Below are 20,249 nucleotides of genomic sequence, written 5' to 3'. Positions count from 1 at the left end.
TGACAGTTGTCAAACTGCATGTTAGTGTGGCTTATGCAGGCAATTGAGAAAATACCTTTCTGCATTAGTTAATTTATTTCTGATTTTAATTTTTATATGGTTTTATTCTCTGTGTTATATATCTGATATTTTTTAAAACTGAATAGTGGCATATAAATATTTTTATAAATAAATAAATATAAATCCGCTTTGTGAGGCCCCCCTGAAAAGCAGTGTATAAGTGCCTTAAAAAAATAAATATACTGAACCAAGATGTCAGTGTACAATAAATACAGTGCCTTGCAAAAGTAATCAGATCCCCGACCAATGCTGTCATATTACTGAATTACAAATGATACATTGTAATTTTGTTCTATATGATATTTTATTTTGAAACACTGAAACTCAAAATCAGTTATTGTAAGGTGACATTTGGTTTTATGTTGGGAAATGTTTTGCTGCCCTAGGCTCCTGCTGGGAGGAAGGGCGGGATATAAATCAAATAATAAAATAGATATATAAATAAATGTTTGTAAGAAACATTAAAAACTGAAACGTTACTTGCATAAGTATTCAATCCCTGTGCTGTGGAAGCTCCCAGTGTATACAGATGGAAGAAATGCTCTGTGGAGGATGCAGTTACCTTGGCCCTCCACCTGTGAACTGTTAAAGTTGCTGTCACATTGTCAGGATAAAAACCCCATTGTTGAAAGATCATTGGTCAGGCTGTAGATCTGAAGGAAAATGACCAAACAGCATTCTACAGAAGTGATAGATAATGTAATACAAAAGCATAGATTGGGGAAAGGGTACAAACTAATATGCAAGTGTTTGGATATCCCAGTGAGCACAGTTGGATCAATAATCAGGATGTGGAAGCTGCATCACACCACCCAGGCACTGCCAAAAAAAGGCCGTCCCTCAAAACTCAGTGCTTGAACAAGAAGGAGACTTGTGAGAGAAGCCACAGAGGGGCCAACAATCACTTTGAAGGAGCTACAGAGTTCGGTGACTGGGAGTGAAGTAATGGTGTACCACTCAACCATATCAAGAGCTCTGCATAACACTGGTATGGCAGGGTGGCAAGAAAGAAGCCATGACTCAAAAAGTACCATCGGAAAGCACATCTAGAGTTTGCCAGAAAGCATGAGAGTGCACCAGCTGCGATGTGGGCAAAGGTTTTATGGTTGGATGAGACCAAGATAGAGCTTTTTGGCCCTACAGTGAAGTATGGTGGTGGCAGCATCATGCTGTGGGGATGGTTCATCAGCAGGGACTGGGCATCTTATTAAAATTGAAGGAAGAATGGATGGAACAAAATACAGGGAAATACTGCAACAGAACATGCTTCATTCCACTAAAAAACTGAAGCTTGGGAGAAAATTCACTTTTCAGCAGGACAATGATCCCAAGCACAAGGCCAAAGCAACATTCGCCTAGTCTCAAAACTGCCATTCCTGGGCAAGGCCGTTGAGCGGGTAGTGGTGAAGCAGTTGCAAGTGCATTTGGAGGAAGCGGATTATCTGGATCCATTTCAATCAGGCTTCAGGCCTGGACATGGGACTGAAACGGCCTTGGTCGCCTTGGTGGATGATATGAGGAGGGCGTTGGATAGGGGCGAATGCACCTTCCTTGTCCTGGATCTCTCAGCGGCTTTTGATTCCGTTGACCATGGTATCCTTCTGGACTGCCTGAAGAGGTTAGGCATGGGGGCACTGTATTGCAGTGGTTCCGTTCCTTCCTCTCTGGTAGGTACCAGAAAGTGGCATTGGGGGATGAGGTTTCTGATCCTTGGCCTCTCACTTGTGGGGTGCCACAGGGCTCCATCCTCTCCCTGATGCTGTTCAACATCTATATAAAGCCGCTGGGGGCTATCATCAGAAGATTTGGGCTGCAGTGTCACCAGTATGCAGATGACACGCAGCTCTATTTCTCATTCAAATCTTCCCCGAGGTTGGCTGTAGAAACCCTATCGAAGTGCCTGGAGTCGGTGAGTGGCTGGATGGGAAGGAATAAGCTGAAGCTGAACCCTGACAAAACCGAGGTACTGTTTGTGGGAGACAAGGGAAGGCTGGGGGATGTTGACCTGGTCCTCAATGGGGTACAATTGCCCCTGAAAGACCAGGTCCGCAGCCTGGGGGTCATTCTTGACTCCCAGCTGTCCATGGAGGCTCAGGTTTCGGCTGTGAGCCAGGCGGTGCGGTATCAACTCCATCTGATATGGAGGCTGCGCCCCTACCTTCCCAATCATCTGCTCCCATCTGTGGTACATGCCCTGGTCTCCTCTCGCCTAGACTACTGTAATGCGTTCTATGTGGGGTTACTCTTGAAAACGGTCCGGAAGCTGCAACTGGTACAGAATGCGGCGGCTCGCCTGATTAAAGGCAGCTGCCGGCGAGATCACATCACTCCAGTGCTGAAGGAGTTGCACTGGTTACCGGTTGTTTTCCGGGCCCAATTCAAGGTGTTGGTTCTGACCTTTAAAACCCTATATGGTTTCGGCCCAGTCTATCTGAAGGAGTGCCTCCAACATCTGCCGCTCAACAAGATCAGCCTCAAAAGGCCTTCTCTCTATCCCACCAGTTAAAACAGCTAGACTGGTGAGGACTAGGGAGAGGGCTTTTTCAATTGTGGCCCCCACTTTGTGGAATTCCCTCCCAAATGATCTCCGCCATGCCCCCTCTATGATGAGCTTCCGCCGGGCCCTGAAGACCTGGCTCTTCAGGCAGGCTTTTGGGGTGGGTTAGGTTTTATTATTATTGTTGAGATTTTTAATGTTTTAATGTATTTGTATGTTTTTACTTTGTACGTCGCCCAGAGTGGCTGGACAGCCAGCCAGATGGGTGACTAATAAATTTTATTAATAATAATAATTATTATTAATAATAATAATAACATTGGAGTGGCTCAAGAACAAAAAGATGGATGTCCTACAGTGGCCCAGCCAAAGTCCTGATCTCATTGAGAATCTGTGGTGCTCTTTGAAAATTGCGGTCCACAAGCAATGTCCAACCAACCTGAACGACCTGGAGCAAATCTACCAAGAAGAATGGGCCAAAATCCCCCCAACACTGTGTGCAAAGCTGGTACATACCTACCCCAAAAGACTTAAAAGTTGTTAGTGCAGCGAAAGGTCGCTCTATCAAATATTAATGTGTGGGGATTGAATACTTATGCAAGAAATATGTTTCAGTTTTTATGTTTAACATTTCCCAACATAAAAACATTGTCACTTTAATTGATTTTGAGTGTCAGTGTTTCAAAATAAAATATCATACAGAACGAAATCACAACGTACCATATATAATTCAGTAATATGAGAGCATTGGTCAGTGATCTGATTACTATTGCAAGGCACTGTAACACTGAAGTCTCTAACATTATAGCACTATGGTGCATGTTTATGTAAAAAGCCTGAATGCGTTTCAACCGCAAAGGGTTTTCTTTCTCCTTAACAATTGGTAACATGATTTAGGCTGCAATTCAATACATGTCACCTCAGAAGTAAGCTCCATTGGGTTCAGTGTGACTTACTCCCAGGTAAGTGTGTGTTGGACTGCAGACTTAGGCAATATATGTGTTACGAGGCCTTTTACTTGTTACTTTGGGTTTTACAGTAACTTATGGGTACAGGTTTGCTTTTTAAAACATGGCATAATTTCCCACTGAAGAATTAAGGATGAAATGCATTTGGGCCTCTGGTCAGTGGTATAGTGTCAAATTCAGAAATGCAGGGTCCCTTTATGATACTCATGCTGTGCTCTCTCACAGCCATGCCACCTTTCCCTCATCTCCCTTCCTCTCCCTGTCATCTCATGAGTCCGCACTCCATTACAATAGACCACCCAAGGAGCCAATCAGCAAGAAAGGGAAGGCTGCATGTTAGCTACTGAGAAGAATCTTCTCAGTGGCTGACTCACCTCATTTCACTTTGATTGGTTCCAAACAGCATGCAAGGACAAGGACTCTTCTCAGTGGCTAACAAGCTTCCTTTTCATGCTGATTGGGAGCAGGGTCCCAGCTAGGTCCCTATGTATGAGCCAAAGGAGAAAGGGATCTGTGACCCCCCATGACCCTGGATGACTGCACCCCTGCCTGTGGTATCTTGTGTAAGACTCTTACTGTATGTTGTTTTGGTTTAGTAAATATATTTAGCTTGTTAAATTGTTATTTTTTGAATATTTTTTTCTTTAACATCTTAATTTGCTGTTATTTATGGTGAAAGTTAAATCATTTTTCTGTTTTGTTTGTGACCTTAAATGATCAAATATACTGGTGATTATTGGAAAAAAATGAAAGCCATGAGTACACAGACCTCATAGTAAGAATGAGAATTTTAGGTTTTATATATCTTTTAAAACTTAGTCATTTTGGATATTTGTAATTCAAATTAAGTTGATAGCTTGGGTTGTGATTTGAATTTATTGTTTAGATGTCACCTGCTTTAAGTAACTGATACTAACTTGGTTTATATAAGGTATGTTTATATTCATGTGTGAGTGGGACTTGAAAGTTGCTATTCTAAGGAACGTATCTGTGGTTTTAGGATGCCCATGAATTCTTAAGTCAGTGCTTGGATCAGCTGAAGGAGGACATGGAGAAGCTGAACAAAACTTGGAAGAGTGAGCCAATTTCTGGTGAAGATAGTTCTCTGGGACGTATATCTGATGACTTATCGGCCACCAGAGTATACACATGTCCAGTTATTACAAACTTAGAGTTTGAAGTTCAGCATTCTATCATATGTAAAATGTAAGTGTTTTAACAGCCTCCCTCCCATGTCTGTGCTTTCTGTTTATGTCCCCTTCTTCCTTTCCTTGCCTGTACTGCTGCTCACTGAGTTTGGTTAGAACAGGCACAAGGATTTCATTCTTTCAACAATTTGCCCAGTGAGGGAGTCTGATACAGCTGGATGCTATGCAATGAGCAGCTTGCTACCAGTGCTAGAAAAGTCATTATACAGACTCTCCCAATGCAGATGTAGTAGCACAAGCATTATTCCATCCTTGTGTCTGCTTTTGATGAGGTTAAATAGCTCAGGGTAGGGAACCATAGGCCTGGGAACTGAATGTGGTCCTCCAGGCCTTCACCTGGCCCTTGGGACTTTCCTCAGGCCACCCCTTACCAGCCCTCCTGCTCTGTCTCTTCCTCAAACGTTTTTGCCTGGGTGGAATGTGCCTTTGAACAGATAGTGGTGCCTCTTGCTTGCCAAAGAGTGGGCGTTTTGTTTTTACTGTACTTTAATTACTGGCAGGATGCTGCTGATAGTAAGGGACAGAACAATAATCAGTCCATGTGTGTTATGGCCTAGGAATGCCTCCAGTGGAAATGCTGCCAGAATGTTTGATTCCTTTGAGACATTACTTGGCTTTGTTAGTGTGCAATTCTGATACATGGTTAACTATCAAAAAGTTAAAATTATGTAAGGTTTTTCCTTTTAATTTCATTTATTTCAGTTTAAATCATATATCATACAAAAAAAATCTTAAAACACATAATTATTTCTACTAATATTTTAAAAATTAAGACTACTTTTGCTTGTATTATCCTGAAAACAGCCGTTCCAAAATGTAACAAATTCCATCTTAGCGCAGCATTTCTTAAATTGGTCAACCTTTCTTGCCCTTCATGAAATCTTACAAGATACATGTTTAGCTACATACACTGAGTTCCAAACTTCCTTTAACTTGAGGACCCTGTGTTGTCTTCTATTTCTGAGCCACCTGGATGTCCTTATTAATCTGAAACCAATTCTTGTTTCTTTTTAGGTAACAAATAGATAATAGACCCAAGTAATAGCCTTAATGGTAAAATGGAAATTTGTATATATAATATCAATCACCTCCTTCCAAAACAGTTGAACGCTTCCGCATGCTCACCACATGTGGAAGTCATCTGTTCTCAGATTAGTGCGTTGTCTTCTGACATTCATTTTACTTAATTTTAGAGGGATCAAATGCCAGTTATACAGAAATTTAAAATGTTTTTCTCTCATCACTATATGAAATGAAACCTTTTAATTCATTCACAGAACATGGCTATTCATATGTCTTCATTTATCTCTGTTGCATAGGAATTTGACAATTTTGCTTTCAATGAAAGAGTGGTCACCCTTCCTTTCTTTTTTCCTCCCAGTATACGTTAGTTAATATTTTTTAATTATATTAACAGCAAACCCATTAAAAACAGGTTACATTTCAATCTACTTCAAAATTTCACACAAAGTGATGTAAGCAACAACAGGCCTCCGCTTGGGCAAACAGGATTCTTCGAGCACCTGTGCACCTCCAAAATCTTGGTTGAGGGAAGCACAGGATGCAGGGAGGAAGCGGAATTTTGTCACGTCCATCGTTGTGATATTGAATCTTTCCATAGAGTCCTACCATCTATGCTGCCATATAATATTGATATTAGGTATTCCCATACCCCTAGTTTTTGTTTTAACATGAAACTTAATATGCAGTTCTAGCTCTTTTGCTTCCATTGAGCAATACTTTTATCATTTTCTTCCACTGTTCTCTCTTTTCTTTTGGTATATATATTGGTAATATTAAAAGGAACAGCAGCTTAAGGATTCATTTTATAAGGTTCTGTTCTTATTGTCAGAGAAGTTGCAATTTGGACTACTTTTTGATATCCTATCTTCGGCAGTTATTTCAGTGATAATTCTGTTACTTTTGCAGCTAAATATATGCCCAAATATTTAACTTTTCCAGCAGATTTTACTGAGAGGCATTAGTTCATTTTATGGTAATGTTTATTATTAACATTTCTGACTTTGACTCATTTAACTTATACCAAAAAACTTGGGTATATGTATGAGTTACTAATCCTTGTACAGAATATGAAATATGTGTGATTGGGCTAAAATGCACAAGAACGTCTCCTTTCAATGCAGGTGTGGTGAAACAGTCACCAAACGGGAACAATTTAATGACCTTTCCATTGACTTGCCGCGAAGAAAAAAACTTCTTCCGTCTCGTTCAATCCAAGATTCCTTGGATCTCTTTTTCAGGGTATGTAATGCATTTTTTATCATTTAGCATATCTTTCATTAACATATTTTTTCCCACATATCACTGTCAAAATTTCTGAATATCAGTTCCTTTCTTCATGTAGACATAAGGTTGAATGCAAATAGGAAATCAATTTTAAAGCCTTCCTAGTTAAGAGAAATTAGAGTAAATTTGCATGGGCAGGTTTTCCATGGGCTTTTTTTTTTGGTAGGCAGGCAGCTCATAGTGAACACCCATAAAGATCTTAGTCCTATACATGAGCTATTGTTTGGTCTGGTGCTGTGCTGGCACTATTTGAACCATACAATTATTTTATATATTTAAATACCTACAGCTCACACTTTTCACAATGCAATAATGTGGTATACAGCATACAAAACTGCAGTAAGATAAATAAAAACATCAGTGGGGGGCGTGACCAGATGAGTCAGATGACCACTTAATCTCTTAGCACCTCTCCCCACTGGAGTAAAAAAGCCCCCTTTTGCAGCATTTAGCAATGAAAATCTGCAAACATTGACTTGCTTGGCTACTAGGGCATGATATCTTCCTACTTTGAGGCCATAGAAGGAGAACTAGAAGACTATTTTTGTTGGATTAACTTGGTTAGTTCTATCTCCACCAAAAGGCCTCTTAACGGACAATATGGTGCCTGGACACTCTAAATCGGCATGAATGTCTCACAGTGATACAGGACAAAACACTTCCAGCTTCAAGAAGGAATTGTCCTCACAATTAGGAATATTAGAGAAAAAACTAGAAGGAAGCTGGATGGCAGCAATAAAGCCTATAGATGACAAACTAGAAACACTGAACTCCCGGCTGGGGGAAATCGCCTCAGAAGCTATGGACGTGGCTTTAACGAACTCAGAGGACATACTATTCCTAAAACATGAAAAATAAAACTCTTAAAATAAGCTGGAAGAATTTGAAAACCACAGTTGGAGATCCAACCTGAGATTTCATGGAATTAAAGAAAATGTGGAAGAACACTCACCTTCATGGCGTCCTTTTTTGTGGGGTGGCCTGCTTCAACAGCTGAAGACTTCGATAGAGCCCACCGTGCACTGACTACAAAACCTAAGGACTCTACCCCACAGAGAGACATAATAGTTTGCTTTTCATGGTACGGGAAAAAAGGAAGAGCTTCTGATAAAAATGAAAAAACTGAAAGACTTACCTTTTGAAGGAGAGCCAATAATGGTCCTTCGAGATCTAAGCCCCAAAACATGAAGAAAACGCAAGGAATTCTGCCCTATTTGTTACGGGTGGGGCTGCACCTTTTGTTTGATTGTCCCACAGAATGGACATATATTAACTGCATCTACAATACGGGAAGCTGTATCCATCCTGCAGTCATGCAACATAGAAGAACCCAAAGACTCAAACCTAACACCTGAAGAGGGAGAAGAAGTTAGGAACCAAAACAAAGGGAGAATGGCAAAGAAAACAATCAGGAAAACAACTTCGCAGATGACTCACCATGATGAAGGAAGAAGAGAACCAGCGAAAAACTCCATAAGACTCGGGCATTGTAACCAGTCTCGCAGATCCATCTCTAGCAGCAAGAATACAAATATACCTGTTTTAAGAATTATTGGCAACTTTAAAAGCAGTACTATAGGTAAAAGGGTGTGGGTATATGTGCATGTATGTATAGGCATGGGGAATATACATGCATGAATGCATACATACATACTGTACATACCACCTCTTTAAATGGGAAATTAGTTGGGGACGTTGTCCCTTTTAGTGTGTTACTCCCTGTATTTCAGGGAGAAATCTCGGGGGGGGGGGCAAAAGGTAGCGAGAAGTTCTATCGTTACTATTTTCTAAATTAAATTGTAATATTTTATAAATCAGCAGTCTCCCCTGGAAGGAGATAGTGTGTTTGTAACACATGAGGCATATGCCAGTGTCCAACACTGGCTGGCATGGGAGCAGCTTCAGCAGGCTTGCTGGACTGCACTGGATAGACGCTATATTGTTTTAATTAGTTGATAGTTGTTTAGTCAAGTTAATGTTTATAAAGAGGTGTTGGGAGAGAAGGGGGGGTAAAGGCAATGGCAATATTAAAAGGGAATTAGAATATATCATATTTCAGTGTAGGTATTCATAATTTGCTAGCTCTTAAAATATGTTTATGGGGGAAATGGCTTAAAATAATGACTTTAAATGTTAAAGATTTAGGTAATGTAATAAGATAATAATGTCATATGTCAGAAAAAGGGATCTTGCAGTGACCTTTTTACAAGAGATACATAAAATTAGAAATAGAGATTCTTTACTTAATCACTGATACTTTGAAGAGCAATATGTAGCATCAGGCTCCTCTAAGGCGAGAGGTGTGGCTGTTATTTATAAAGTCAGTCTCCCTTTTGTAACAGAAAAGATATGGAAAGACCCAGGAGGCCATTTCCTTTTTATAAAAGGACTGCTCAGTGGTACTGATTATTTCACAACAGGCACAGTTTATGCTCTGAATAAAGGGCAAATCAAATTTTTAACCACCCTTTTAAAAAAACTTAAAATTTTCAAAGGGCACAATTGATAATAGGGGATTACTTTAACATTAATTTTAGAGGCATGACTTCCTTTGAATAAAAAAGGAAGAATGTATCCGGTAAAAAGTATGAGAAACAATCCCCGCTTTCTCATGATAAACAACAATTTGCCACTATTTTCAAGAAATCAAATTTGACAGACTCCTGGACTGAATTAGACCCAAGGGACTATAATCCTAATGGACTGCCTTCAAGTCGATTCCGACTTATGGCGACTTCTCAATCTCATTCAAGGCTGAACAGTATCCTCATCTCAACAGATCTGCTCCCATTTTTAATTAATGCAGAAATAGGAGCAATAAGAATCACAGACCATGCTCCAGTCTCAATAACTATAGAAAGTGCACGATCTATTAAACTCTTTGACTGGAAATTGAACCCTATATTACTCACCATCCAGTCAAGCAGGGAAATAATCCAAAACACTCTAAACAATTCCTTTAAAGAGAATGATACCCCAGGAATGCCAATTAGGACTCAGTGGGAAGCCATGAAAGCTGTGCTTTAGGGGAATTTGTATGAAGGAACTATATGAAATCACAAGTAGAAATAATTTGCAAATTAAACAATGAGATACAAAGTTTAGTACAAGATTATGGGAAAACAGGTTCTCATCAGATTTACAAAAAAAATAGAAATGAAAGGTAAAGAATTAGATCTTTCAAGTTAGTAGAACCAGGATCAATAATACCAAACAAAGATTTTACGGCTTTGGCAGTAGAGGTTTATGATTAATAGCAAACAGGATTAGACAGAAACAGAAAACGCACATGACAAGTACAATACAAAAGAAAGATGGCTCAATAACATGCTCTCCAAGGGAAATTAGGGAGACATTGCTACTTTCTTTAAAAACATATATCAAAATATTACTGTGGACCCAGAAAATATTGAGAAAATTATATGAAAACCAAAACTCGAATCTCTGTCAGATGCAGATAAAAGAATATTAATGAAAGACATTAGCATGGAGGAAATCGAATTAGTAATCAAATCCCTCAAGACAGACAAAACACCATGACCGGATGGTTGCACTAATGAGTTTTATAAGCAATATAGATCAGTCTTGATCCCACAATTATTAAACCTTTATAATGGTATATTTCAAGGTGACTCATTTCCATAGACATGGATTCAATCTGAATTGTAGTTCTTTTAAAACCTTATTGTGATCCTCGACTGACAGATTCATACAGACCCATAGCATTACTTAATACAGATTACAAAATATTTACCTCAGTTATAGCTAATAGATTAAAACGTATAATTCCAAAATTGATCCACTCTGACCAATCTGGATTTGTGCCACATAGACAGATTGCTGACCCCATGAGAATTCTAAATCTTACTAATCACTGCAGAACTAAACAACTGCTGCTAGCCTTTTTATCCTTAGACATTTTTAAAGCGTTTGATTGTGTACATTGGCCTTTTTTAATATCAGCAACACAAACAATTTTGGTAATAAACTTATAGCACTTTTTAAAAAAATTATTCCCCAACAACAACATTTATTAAAATTAATGGCATTGAGTCACCTTATATTGAAATACGTTGTGGCACCAAAGAAGGATGCCTGTTGTCACTTCTCCTGTTCGTTCTGGCAATAGAACCGCTGGCACAGCATCTGAGAAACAATTAAAAAAAAGGGACTTGAAATTGGGAATGAAATGCATTTAGTTAATATGTATGCAGATGACATAGCCTTACTTATTACAAACCCAGTAGAAGCTGTACCCCACATCCAAGACATATTGGAAACTTTCACAAATGCTTCTGGGCTTTGGGTGAATCTTAAAAAATTTGAAGTGTTATGATTCCACATTCCCTCCTGTGGCCCAGAGGCAATTCTAATCTGCCTTGAGGATTCATTTATGCCTGAAGCAGTTGAGATATCTAGACATACAAATACATAAAAATATGAATAAACTGTTCCCGGTTAATTACAGACCTTTGTGATACATCGTAAAGGCAGACATGAATTGGTGGACCAGATTAAAGCTCCCTATCTGCTCAAATAGTTGCAAAAAAAGAATGTCTTACCTAGACTAACATTTCTCTTTCATGCACTCCTAGTATATATATAGCTGAAAAACAACTTAAAATTTGGAAAAAAGAACTAAGTCATTTCATTTTTGAAAAAAAATCCCCTAGGATTAAAAAAATATTCTGCAAAACTACCAAGGGTGGGGAATCCCTCATATAAAATTTTACTATGATGGCAACCAGCTATACCATCTAGTGCAACTGATAATAGATGAGAATTTAAAAAAATGACTCAATTAGAAAATACTGAAATACAAGGCATTCTGTTGGGAATATGGCTCCTTAGAACAAAGGCAAACAAAATAATAACTCAAGCCAATAAAAGTCCATTTACAACTGCTTTGCTCAGGACCTGGGGCCAGTGGTCATGATGACTTGTACCTAATCCGCCTTCTTTAGTCCCTTTATTTTTTCATGAGGACTTTTTCAATAAAAACAGACATCTACCACGGCAACGATGGCAGGAACAAGGACTATTTTGCTTAAGAGATATTTACCCCAAAAATGCTTTAATAAGAGAGAAATTTCAAACAAATAGTGGGTCAATCAGGATTCCAATGGCTCTGTTGGAGGAAAATCCATGATTTCCTTTCCCATCCAAAAATTGAAGCACAAGCAGCATCAAATCTGTCATCTTTTGAAAACAATTGTGGCAGCACAAAATGGAGAAAAAGGAATTACCTCTAAATTATACAATTCACTTCTAGACATGGGCTCAGAACAATTAATAGGACTCAAACATTGATGGGAAGGGGATTGGTCAGTGGAATTGGATGGGAGAGATGGGGAACAATTATGCAATAACTATTTGATACCCATTTCCTCCCGCCAAGTTCGGGAAACTATGTTAAAAATTGCTCATCGATGGTATGCTACCCCAGTATACCTATGGCGAGTGAACCATACCCTCTCCCCCAAGTGCTGGAGGGGTTGTGGTTCAATTGGCACGTACCACCATATGTGGTGGGCATGTGAAAGGGTTAAAACCTTCTGGGATGCCATTTTCAAAGAAATCAATCAAATAACCAAACAAGACATCAATCAAACATCACAACTTGCTATTTCAAATTTATTCATTGACTCTTAACAAGAATGTACAATGTAAGAACCATGAGTAGATGGCTTATTATCTCACAATTGCTAAGCACTGGAAAGATCTTAAAGGGTGCTTCAATACAATATTGGTCACAAATATGGCATGTAGCAATCATGGAGAAATTAACGTCCAAGCTCCAACAAGCAAGGGGCGAGTTGAAGAAAGAAACCTTTGTGGACTCTTGGTACTCCTTCATAATGTATGTAAGTCAAACACACGGGTGGACTCCACCAACACAATATGTGGCCACTTGGAATGCCTAAGCCACAATTTATTCTGATTAGATAAAATTTTGAATGCCTAGTAATTTTTTGTTTTTGTCAACATATTACTCATTCTAATAAATTATTTAAGTTCATTAAAAAATATACCGTTGCATGGGGGGGAGGGGTATTGTTTACTGGGGATTTAATAAATATGAGATAGTTAGCATGTGCAGATTGTATTTGAATACTGATCTGGTATCAAAAATATGTAAAACCTCAACATTTAATAAAAAGTATAAAAACATCAATAAAAACTGATTGAGGAAAAAATAAATTCATATTTCAAAGACCTGTTTTCAGGAGACGTCTGAAATCACAAGTAAACGTGATTTCTGTACTGGCAGGGAGTTCCATAGGACAGCGCCTGCCACACAAAAGGCTCAGTTCCTACTAAAGGCTGACTGACCCTCAGGAATATGGTAAACCACCACCAATACCTCATCAGAGGCTCTCAGTAATTGAGGTTGAGCATAAATTGTTTAGGGGTTTGTGAAATATTGGTGGAGGAGGAGAAAGTGGATCAGAATGAGTATCTGACTCTGTTCTTGACACTGAGGGGCCAAGTACAGGTTGTTCTTAGTTGGGGGCGTTAAAATGTTCTGTCCAATTTTTGTATTAGAATCCTGTTTGAGGCTGGGCAACCACCCCTTCTCTATATTGTAGTACCTAGAAGAATTGCCTTTCTCACTCTACTTACTTTGGACAGTAGCATGAAGAACACACATCAAGAAGGAAGAGCAGCATTCTTCTATGCCACTTATCTTTGACCCTACACATGTCAAGGTTGCCTTTTCAGTGCCAAACTGATAATCTGAACCCCAGAACTCCTAGATTCAAGTTCAAGAATTTGTGTGTATGATTTATTCTACTGGTTTGGAAGGTTCAAGGCAACTTGTATACCAGCCAGTGACCAGCATCAAAATTCTAACCAGCATCAGCTAGCATGTATGTTGTTCTAACATTGGTATCCAATTAAAATATAAAATTTAGGCTGCAATCCTGTGCACGTTTACTTGGGATTAAATCCCATTGAAAATAGTGGGACTTCTGAGAAAAGATAATAATAATAATAATAAATTTAATTTTTGTGTCGCCTATCTGGCCGAAACCACTCTAGGCGACGTACAACATTAAATTCAACAATACATAATAATACAATACATAATAAAATACAATGCAGTCAACAATAACCATTTTAAAAAGCGGCAGTACAGGGCCATCAATAGATAATTTTAAATCAAAACAAAGAAATTAGCCCACCCCGGGGACCCCAAAGGCCTGTCCAAAGAGCCATGTTTTTAAGGCTCGGCGAAATGTATCTAGGGAAGGGGCATGGTGAAGATCGAAAGGGAGGGAGTTCCAGAGAGTGGGGGCCGCCACTGAGAATGCCCTCTCTCTAGTCCCCACCAACCTAGCTGTTTTCGTTGGTGGGATGGAGAGAAGGCCCTGTGTGGCTGATCTGGTCGGGCGGCATAATTGGTGGTACTGGAGGTGCTCCTTCAGGTAAACTGGGCCGAGACCGTATAGGGATTTAAAGGTTAAGACCAACACCTTGAATTGGGCCCGGAAAACAACTGGAAGCCAATGTAGATGAAATAACACCGGCGTGATGTGATCACGGCGGCGGCTGTTTGTAAGCAGGCGTGCCGCCGCGTTCTGCACCAGTTGTAGTTTCTGGACCGTTTTCAAGGGTAACCCCACGTAGAGCGCATTGCAGTAGTCTAATCGAGAGGTGACCAGGGCATGTACCACCAGTGGGAGCTGATGAATAGGAAGGTAGGGTTGCAACCTCCGTATGAGGTGTAGTTGATACCAAGCTGCCCGGCTCACTGCCAAAATCTGAGCCTCCATGGACAGCTTGGAATCAAGAACAACCCCGAGGCTGCGGACCTGATCCTTCAGGGACAATTTTACCCCATTAAGATTCAGGTCAGCAACACCCAACCTTCCCCTGCATGGGATTGTGCTATAACAAAACACTTATTTCAGTGCTTCCACATGGGCATTAGTTATGCCTTAGTTGATTGCAGACAGCCTCCTACAGAGCACTATAATGGATGTGAAAGCATTCAGATTATTTGTTAACTGCTTTTTATTTTATTGCTGTTTTAAAACATTGTATTCTGAAATACAAGGTGGTCACTACCTTGCTGAGAAAGAAAGTTACATAATGTTTGATACATTACGATCCTTGTATTGCATTCATTGTATGTATTACGTCTCTTAGGCAGAGGAGATAGAATATTCCTGTGAGAAGTGTAATGGAAAATCTGCTCTTGTTACACACAAATTCAGTCGTCTTCCCAGGTAGGTATATGATCTTGGTACAAAAATTGTATGAAAATCCTGGTAACTTTCAAGACATGTTGAAGATGAACTAGATGAATGACCGAGGGCGGAGGGGAGTTTAATACTAATTTTGAAATGGCTGTCTTACCTGACTAAATGCAGAACAAAATAACATCATCCCTGGAGAATAGGAGTTGGAGCAAATTCAGTTTTGAGAATGCATTTGCAATTCAGCAGATGGTCTTGAAGATATCTATTTGAAGGGACTTGCAGCTGCAGAATTCTCATTTTCCACAGGTAGCCTGCCATCAGATTGGGTAGTACTGCCATCTAGCATCCGAAGGCAAGAATGCACTAGAGTTAAAACCTGGGGCTCGAGCCCCTCCCACTCCAGTCTTCATTCTTGCCTCCGTCCGAGGCAGATCTGAATTTAGACAGAGCGTAGCTAAGTCTTATTTCCATTCTGTTACTCTTCTTATCTTTTTACCTCTTGATTTCTTCGGGGCTCTTCCCTGAGGCTTCACCAGCAGCGGCTGCTGCTTTTACATTTAGCGGGGACTCCGCGGCTGCGATCCTCCCCCCCCCTTTTTTCTTTGCCGTTTGTTACTCAGCTTTCAGAACTTCCTCCAGCAGCGGCTGCTGCTCTTTCCCATTTAGCGGGGGCTCCACGGCTGCGGTCCCCCCTCCCCCTTTTTGCCGTTTATTACTCAGCCTTCTCAGCCTCCTCCAGCAGCGGCTGCTGCTCTCTCGTGTTTGCGGGGGCTCCGCGGCTGTTAGGCTCCAACAGCAGCGGTTGCTGTTTTTTCGTTTAGCGGGCGCTCCGCGGCTGCGGTCTCCCCCCTCCTTATTTCAGTCTATATTTTAGCCTCTACATAGGGAAGCTTGCGGCTGCGGCTCCCTCGTAGACACCCCGCCCGTTCTGAAGCCTCTTGTAGCGCTCCCGTTTTTCCCGCCAACCCCGATATCGCGGCCGCCATTGTTATTTATTTCTGTCCTTAGGGAAGCTTGCGGCTGCGGCTCCCTCGGCGGCCGCCATTGCAATTTCTTCTATTTTTTTACAGAAGCCCCTCAGCCCTGCTGTTCATTCAACCCGGCTTGGGCTCAATTACTCTTACTGATATCGCCCCTCTCGCCTGTTTTTTAGCAGTGTGCTCTCCTGTTAACAAACATATACTCACCTATTCAGTATTCCCCTCAGACACAGCAAGTAGCCCTACTTGTGTAGTCTCCGGTTATCAAATTTATATTCACTTAATCAGTATTCCCTTCAGATACATCAGGTAGCCCTGTTATACCACACCTTCCTCTTCGTGTGTGTGTATATTTGTAGGTGCACCTCCAGTAGCCCTGTTATACCACACTTGCCCCATTGTGTGTGCGTATATTCGTAGGTACACCTCCAGTAGCCCTGTTATACCACACCTTCCCCAGTGTGTGTGTGTATATTTGTAGGTGCACATCCAGTAGCCCTGTTATACCACACCTTCCCCATTGTGTGTGTGTATATTTGTAGGTGCACATCCAGTAGCCCTGTTATACCACACCTTCCCCATTGTGTGTGTGTATATTTGTAGGTGCACATCCAATTGACTAGTCTGTGCACCTTGGTGGTACCGCACCTTCCCCATTGAGTGCGTGTATCTAACCTTGGCCACACTGCGATTTTTAAATAAAGCTTACCTCTCTGGCAGTGTCACTAGCGGTCTCGCACCTTCCCCATTGTGTGCGTGTACTTAGCTCAAGGCCAAGTTGGCAGTGTAACTAGCGGTCTCGCACCTTCCCCATTGTGTGCGTGTACTTAGCTTGGCGCCAACCTTACCCGAGTTGTTACCTTTCTCGTACTGGGCGTACTCACTCCTGTCATACTGTTTCTAGTCTGTCCTATACTATTTTTACCTTGCCTCTGTTACCGCTCCTTCCCCATTGTGGGCGTCATTCAGAGATTGTCATGGCGGATTTGAACCCTGAGGTGACAATATCCCCTGAAGCAGGCCGTCCATCCCCACGCCAGCCAGCTAAACATAAACACGCCAAGGCAAAAGCAAAGACTAAACACCTGTCTGGTCACGGAGCACCCAAGAGAGCACGCTACGTATCATCACTCCCAGAGAAACCTCGCCATGCAGCCGTTCCTGTACTTTTCCAGTCTCCCTCTGAGTCTTCAGAGGAAGAGTTTGAAGGATTCCCCTGTCAAGCTCCTCAAACTCCGCATGGGCAGCCTCAAATTCCTCTTCAGGAACAGGCACTACCTTCTTCCACTCCCCCAGGGATATAGTTGACCCCTGACTTCCTGCAACAACTACGAGAGCTGCTGGGGTGCCTATCCCATCCCCAGCCTACTCTACATTTGTCTTCTCAGCCCGGAACCTCACGACAGCCCAGCTCTGCGAGACAACCCGGTGACAATACTGATGCTCCACTACCCTCTCCTAACCCATATGAGGTGGTCAGGGGTAGATTGGACATAGAACAATCTCAGTCTGATGACTACATGAACGTTTTTCAGACTGACCTGGATGAATGGAGTGGGGAATCTGACCAGGAGGAAGAGATCTCCTATCGCCTGTTTGACCCGGCGGATTTCTCTCGTCTGTCACGTGGAGTCTTGGACACTCTTGGCATTCAACCAGAACTTATTCAACCGGTTGTCCCTCCTGTCAAGGGTGCCAGAGTTCTCAAGTCCCCCAGATCAGTGCAGCACTTCATTCCCGTGCCAGACCCCATTAAAAAACTGACCAGAGAAGAATGGGCCCATCCCCTTCGTCCACGTCGTTCCTCCTCCTTAGCCAACAAGCTCTATACCCTGGACCCGGAATCCATGTCCTTTCTGAACGTCCCGGGGGTGGACCAACCTATTCCCAATCTTGTATCCCGTTCTCTCCTTCCAAAGGAAGGCAAATCACTGTTCAAGGACCCCTATGAGAGGAGGCTTGACTTTGTCTTCTATAAGATCCATGAGGCCTCCGCTCATTCCATCCGGGCCTCTTCTACTGCCTCTATCTTCTCACGGGCTTCCATGATGTGGTTAGAGGATATCCTTGACGAACCCAACCCGGATCCCGCCAAACTAAGGAAAGGTATCCTCAAGATACACAAGGCTGCTGCCTTTGTGGCCGACGCCACGTTAGACGCTTCCCATCACAGTGCACGCGCCCTTGCAGCCGAAATTGTAGCTCGTCGTACGCTATGGCTCCAACATTGGGACGCCGACTCGACTGCCAGAACCAACTTATCCTTAGCTCCATACTCGGGAAATATGCTCTTCGGCGAGGACGCTCTCAAAGCAGTCCTTGTCGACCCCAAGGACAATCATAAACCTGCACTAGCTACGGCCAAAAGAGACGACCGCAGACCCGGACGACGGTTTACCCCTTACCGTTCCTTCCAACCCTTTCGGAGAGGACGACCCGGTGGACGAGGACGGGACACCAGGCCTACAAATTTCCGTCCCTTCAAGGCACCCTGGTCCAGACAACGATCACAATACAGGGGCCAGTACCAGAGCAGGCAGGCATATGGCAGAGGAAACCGTCAACGCAGGCAGTTCTGACTCCATCCCCATTGGAGGCAGACTCTCCTTCTTCTCCAGCATCTGGCTAAACTTGACAAACATCTCCTGGGTCAGACTTCTCTTCACCCAGGGCTACAATATAGAATTTTGGCGGACACCACCGGACAAATTTTGCATCTCCCCCATCTCCAGGGCACGCAAAAAGATCATGCAGGACGCACTACGACATCTACTAGAGATAGCCACTATAGAGCCTGTTCCCCCATCCGAACAGCTACAAGGCGTGTACTCCGTCCTCTTTACGGTTCCCAAGTGAGACTCCTCATGGAGGGCGGTCTTAGACCTCAAGGGCCTCAACCGCTTCGTCAAATACCGCCACTTCAAGATGGAATCTCTGGCGTCTATTTTAGAGGCTCTACAACAAGGGGACTTTATCGCATCCATCGACCTGAAGGACGCTTACTTACACATCCCAATTTGCCCAGGTCACAGACGGTTCCTGAGATTTGCACTAGGCCACCTCCATTTTCAATACCGGGCCCTTCCATTCGGCCTCTCCTCAGCCCCCCGAGTCTTCACCAAAGTGATGGCCACCATGCTGGCGTATCTCCGCCTCCAGGGGGTCCATATTTATGCTTATCTCGACGACCTCCTCCTCCGAGCAGGCTCCCGGGACTTGGCCAACAGGCAGATCCAGTTCACCCTAGAGGCACTACACTCTCACGGCTGGCTGATCAATGCGGAAAAGAGTCACCTACAACCAACTCAGCACCTCCAGCACTTAGGGGCAATACTGGACACATCCCTAGCCATGTCCTTTCTGTCCCCAGACCGTATTGCTTCCATCACAGCCATGGCAAACTTCTACATCGCCCCACAGCAGATGTCATGTTTCTGGCCCAGTTTCTCGGGGCAATGATCTCCACCATCCACATCGTTCCGTGGGCCCGACATCATTCCAGACCTTTACAATGGGCTCTCCTACATCTCCAAGTCCAACCATCGCGTAATTCCTCTGGGCCAATCTCTGACGCAATCATTCCGCTGGTGGGTATCCACAACTTCCCTTACCAAGGGGACACCGTTCCGGGACCCAACCAGAGTCCTAATCACCACAGATGCCAGTCTGTCCAGCTGGGGAGCCCATTGCAACTCCACCTTTGTCCAAGGCGTGTGGTCAACCCAGGAACTAAGTTACAACATCAACTGGCTGGAGCTCAGGGCTGCTCATCTCGCTCTAAGACACTTCCAGCCACTATTCGCTCTACAACACGTCCTAATTCGCACGGACAATGTTTGCGTGAAATCTCACATCAACAGACAAGGAGGCACAAGGTCCAGGGCTCTACAGGAGGAAGCGACACGACTCTTCGACTGGGCCGAGTCCCACCTCCTGTCATTACGAGCAGAACACCTCAGCGGCACGCTAAACGTTACGGCCGACTGGCTCAGCAGGCAAACGATCCATCCGGGAGAATGGAA

At 42.5% G+C, this 20,249-nt stretch overlaps 1 protein-coding gene across 3 annotated transcripts in view; it reads left to right on the top strand.

Annotated features, from left to right (window-relative positions):
• USP37 (ubiquitin specific peptidase 37) overlaps positions 1–20,249 on the top strand; it is a 51,997-nt gene that overhangs the window by 19,041 nt on the left and 12,707 nt on the right. For all 3 annotated transcript variants that reach the window (XM_061609289.1, XM_061609288.1, XM_061609287.1), the window contains exons 12-14: positions 4,526–4,731; positions 6,878–6,995; positions 15,195–15,274. In XM_061609289.1, the coding sequence (XP_061465273.1) occupies positions 4,526–4,731; positions 6,878–6,995; positions 15,195–15,274 (404 nt within the window). The remainder of the gene's footprint in view (positions 1–4,525; positions 4,732–6,877; positions 6,996–15,194; positions 15,275–20,249) is intronic.

This window comes from Rhineura floridana, chromosome 2, assembly GCF_030035675.1.
Source record: "Rhineura floridana isolate rRhiFlo1 chromosome 2, rRhiFlo1.hap2, whole genome shotgun sequence".
NCBI classification, from domain to species: domain Eukaryota; kingdom Metazoa; phylum Chordata; class Lepidosauria; order Squamata; family Rhineuridae; genus Rhineura; species Rhineura floridana.
This window is presented reverse-complemented; position numbering and strand designations above follow the sequence as displayed.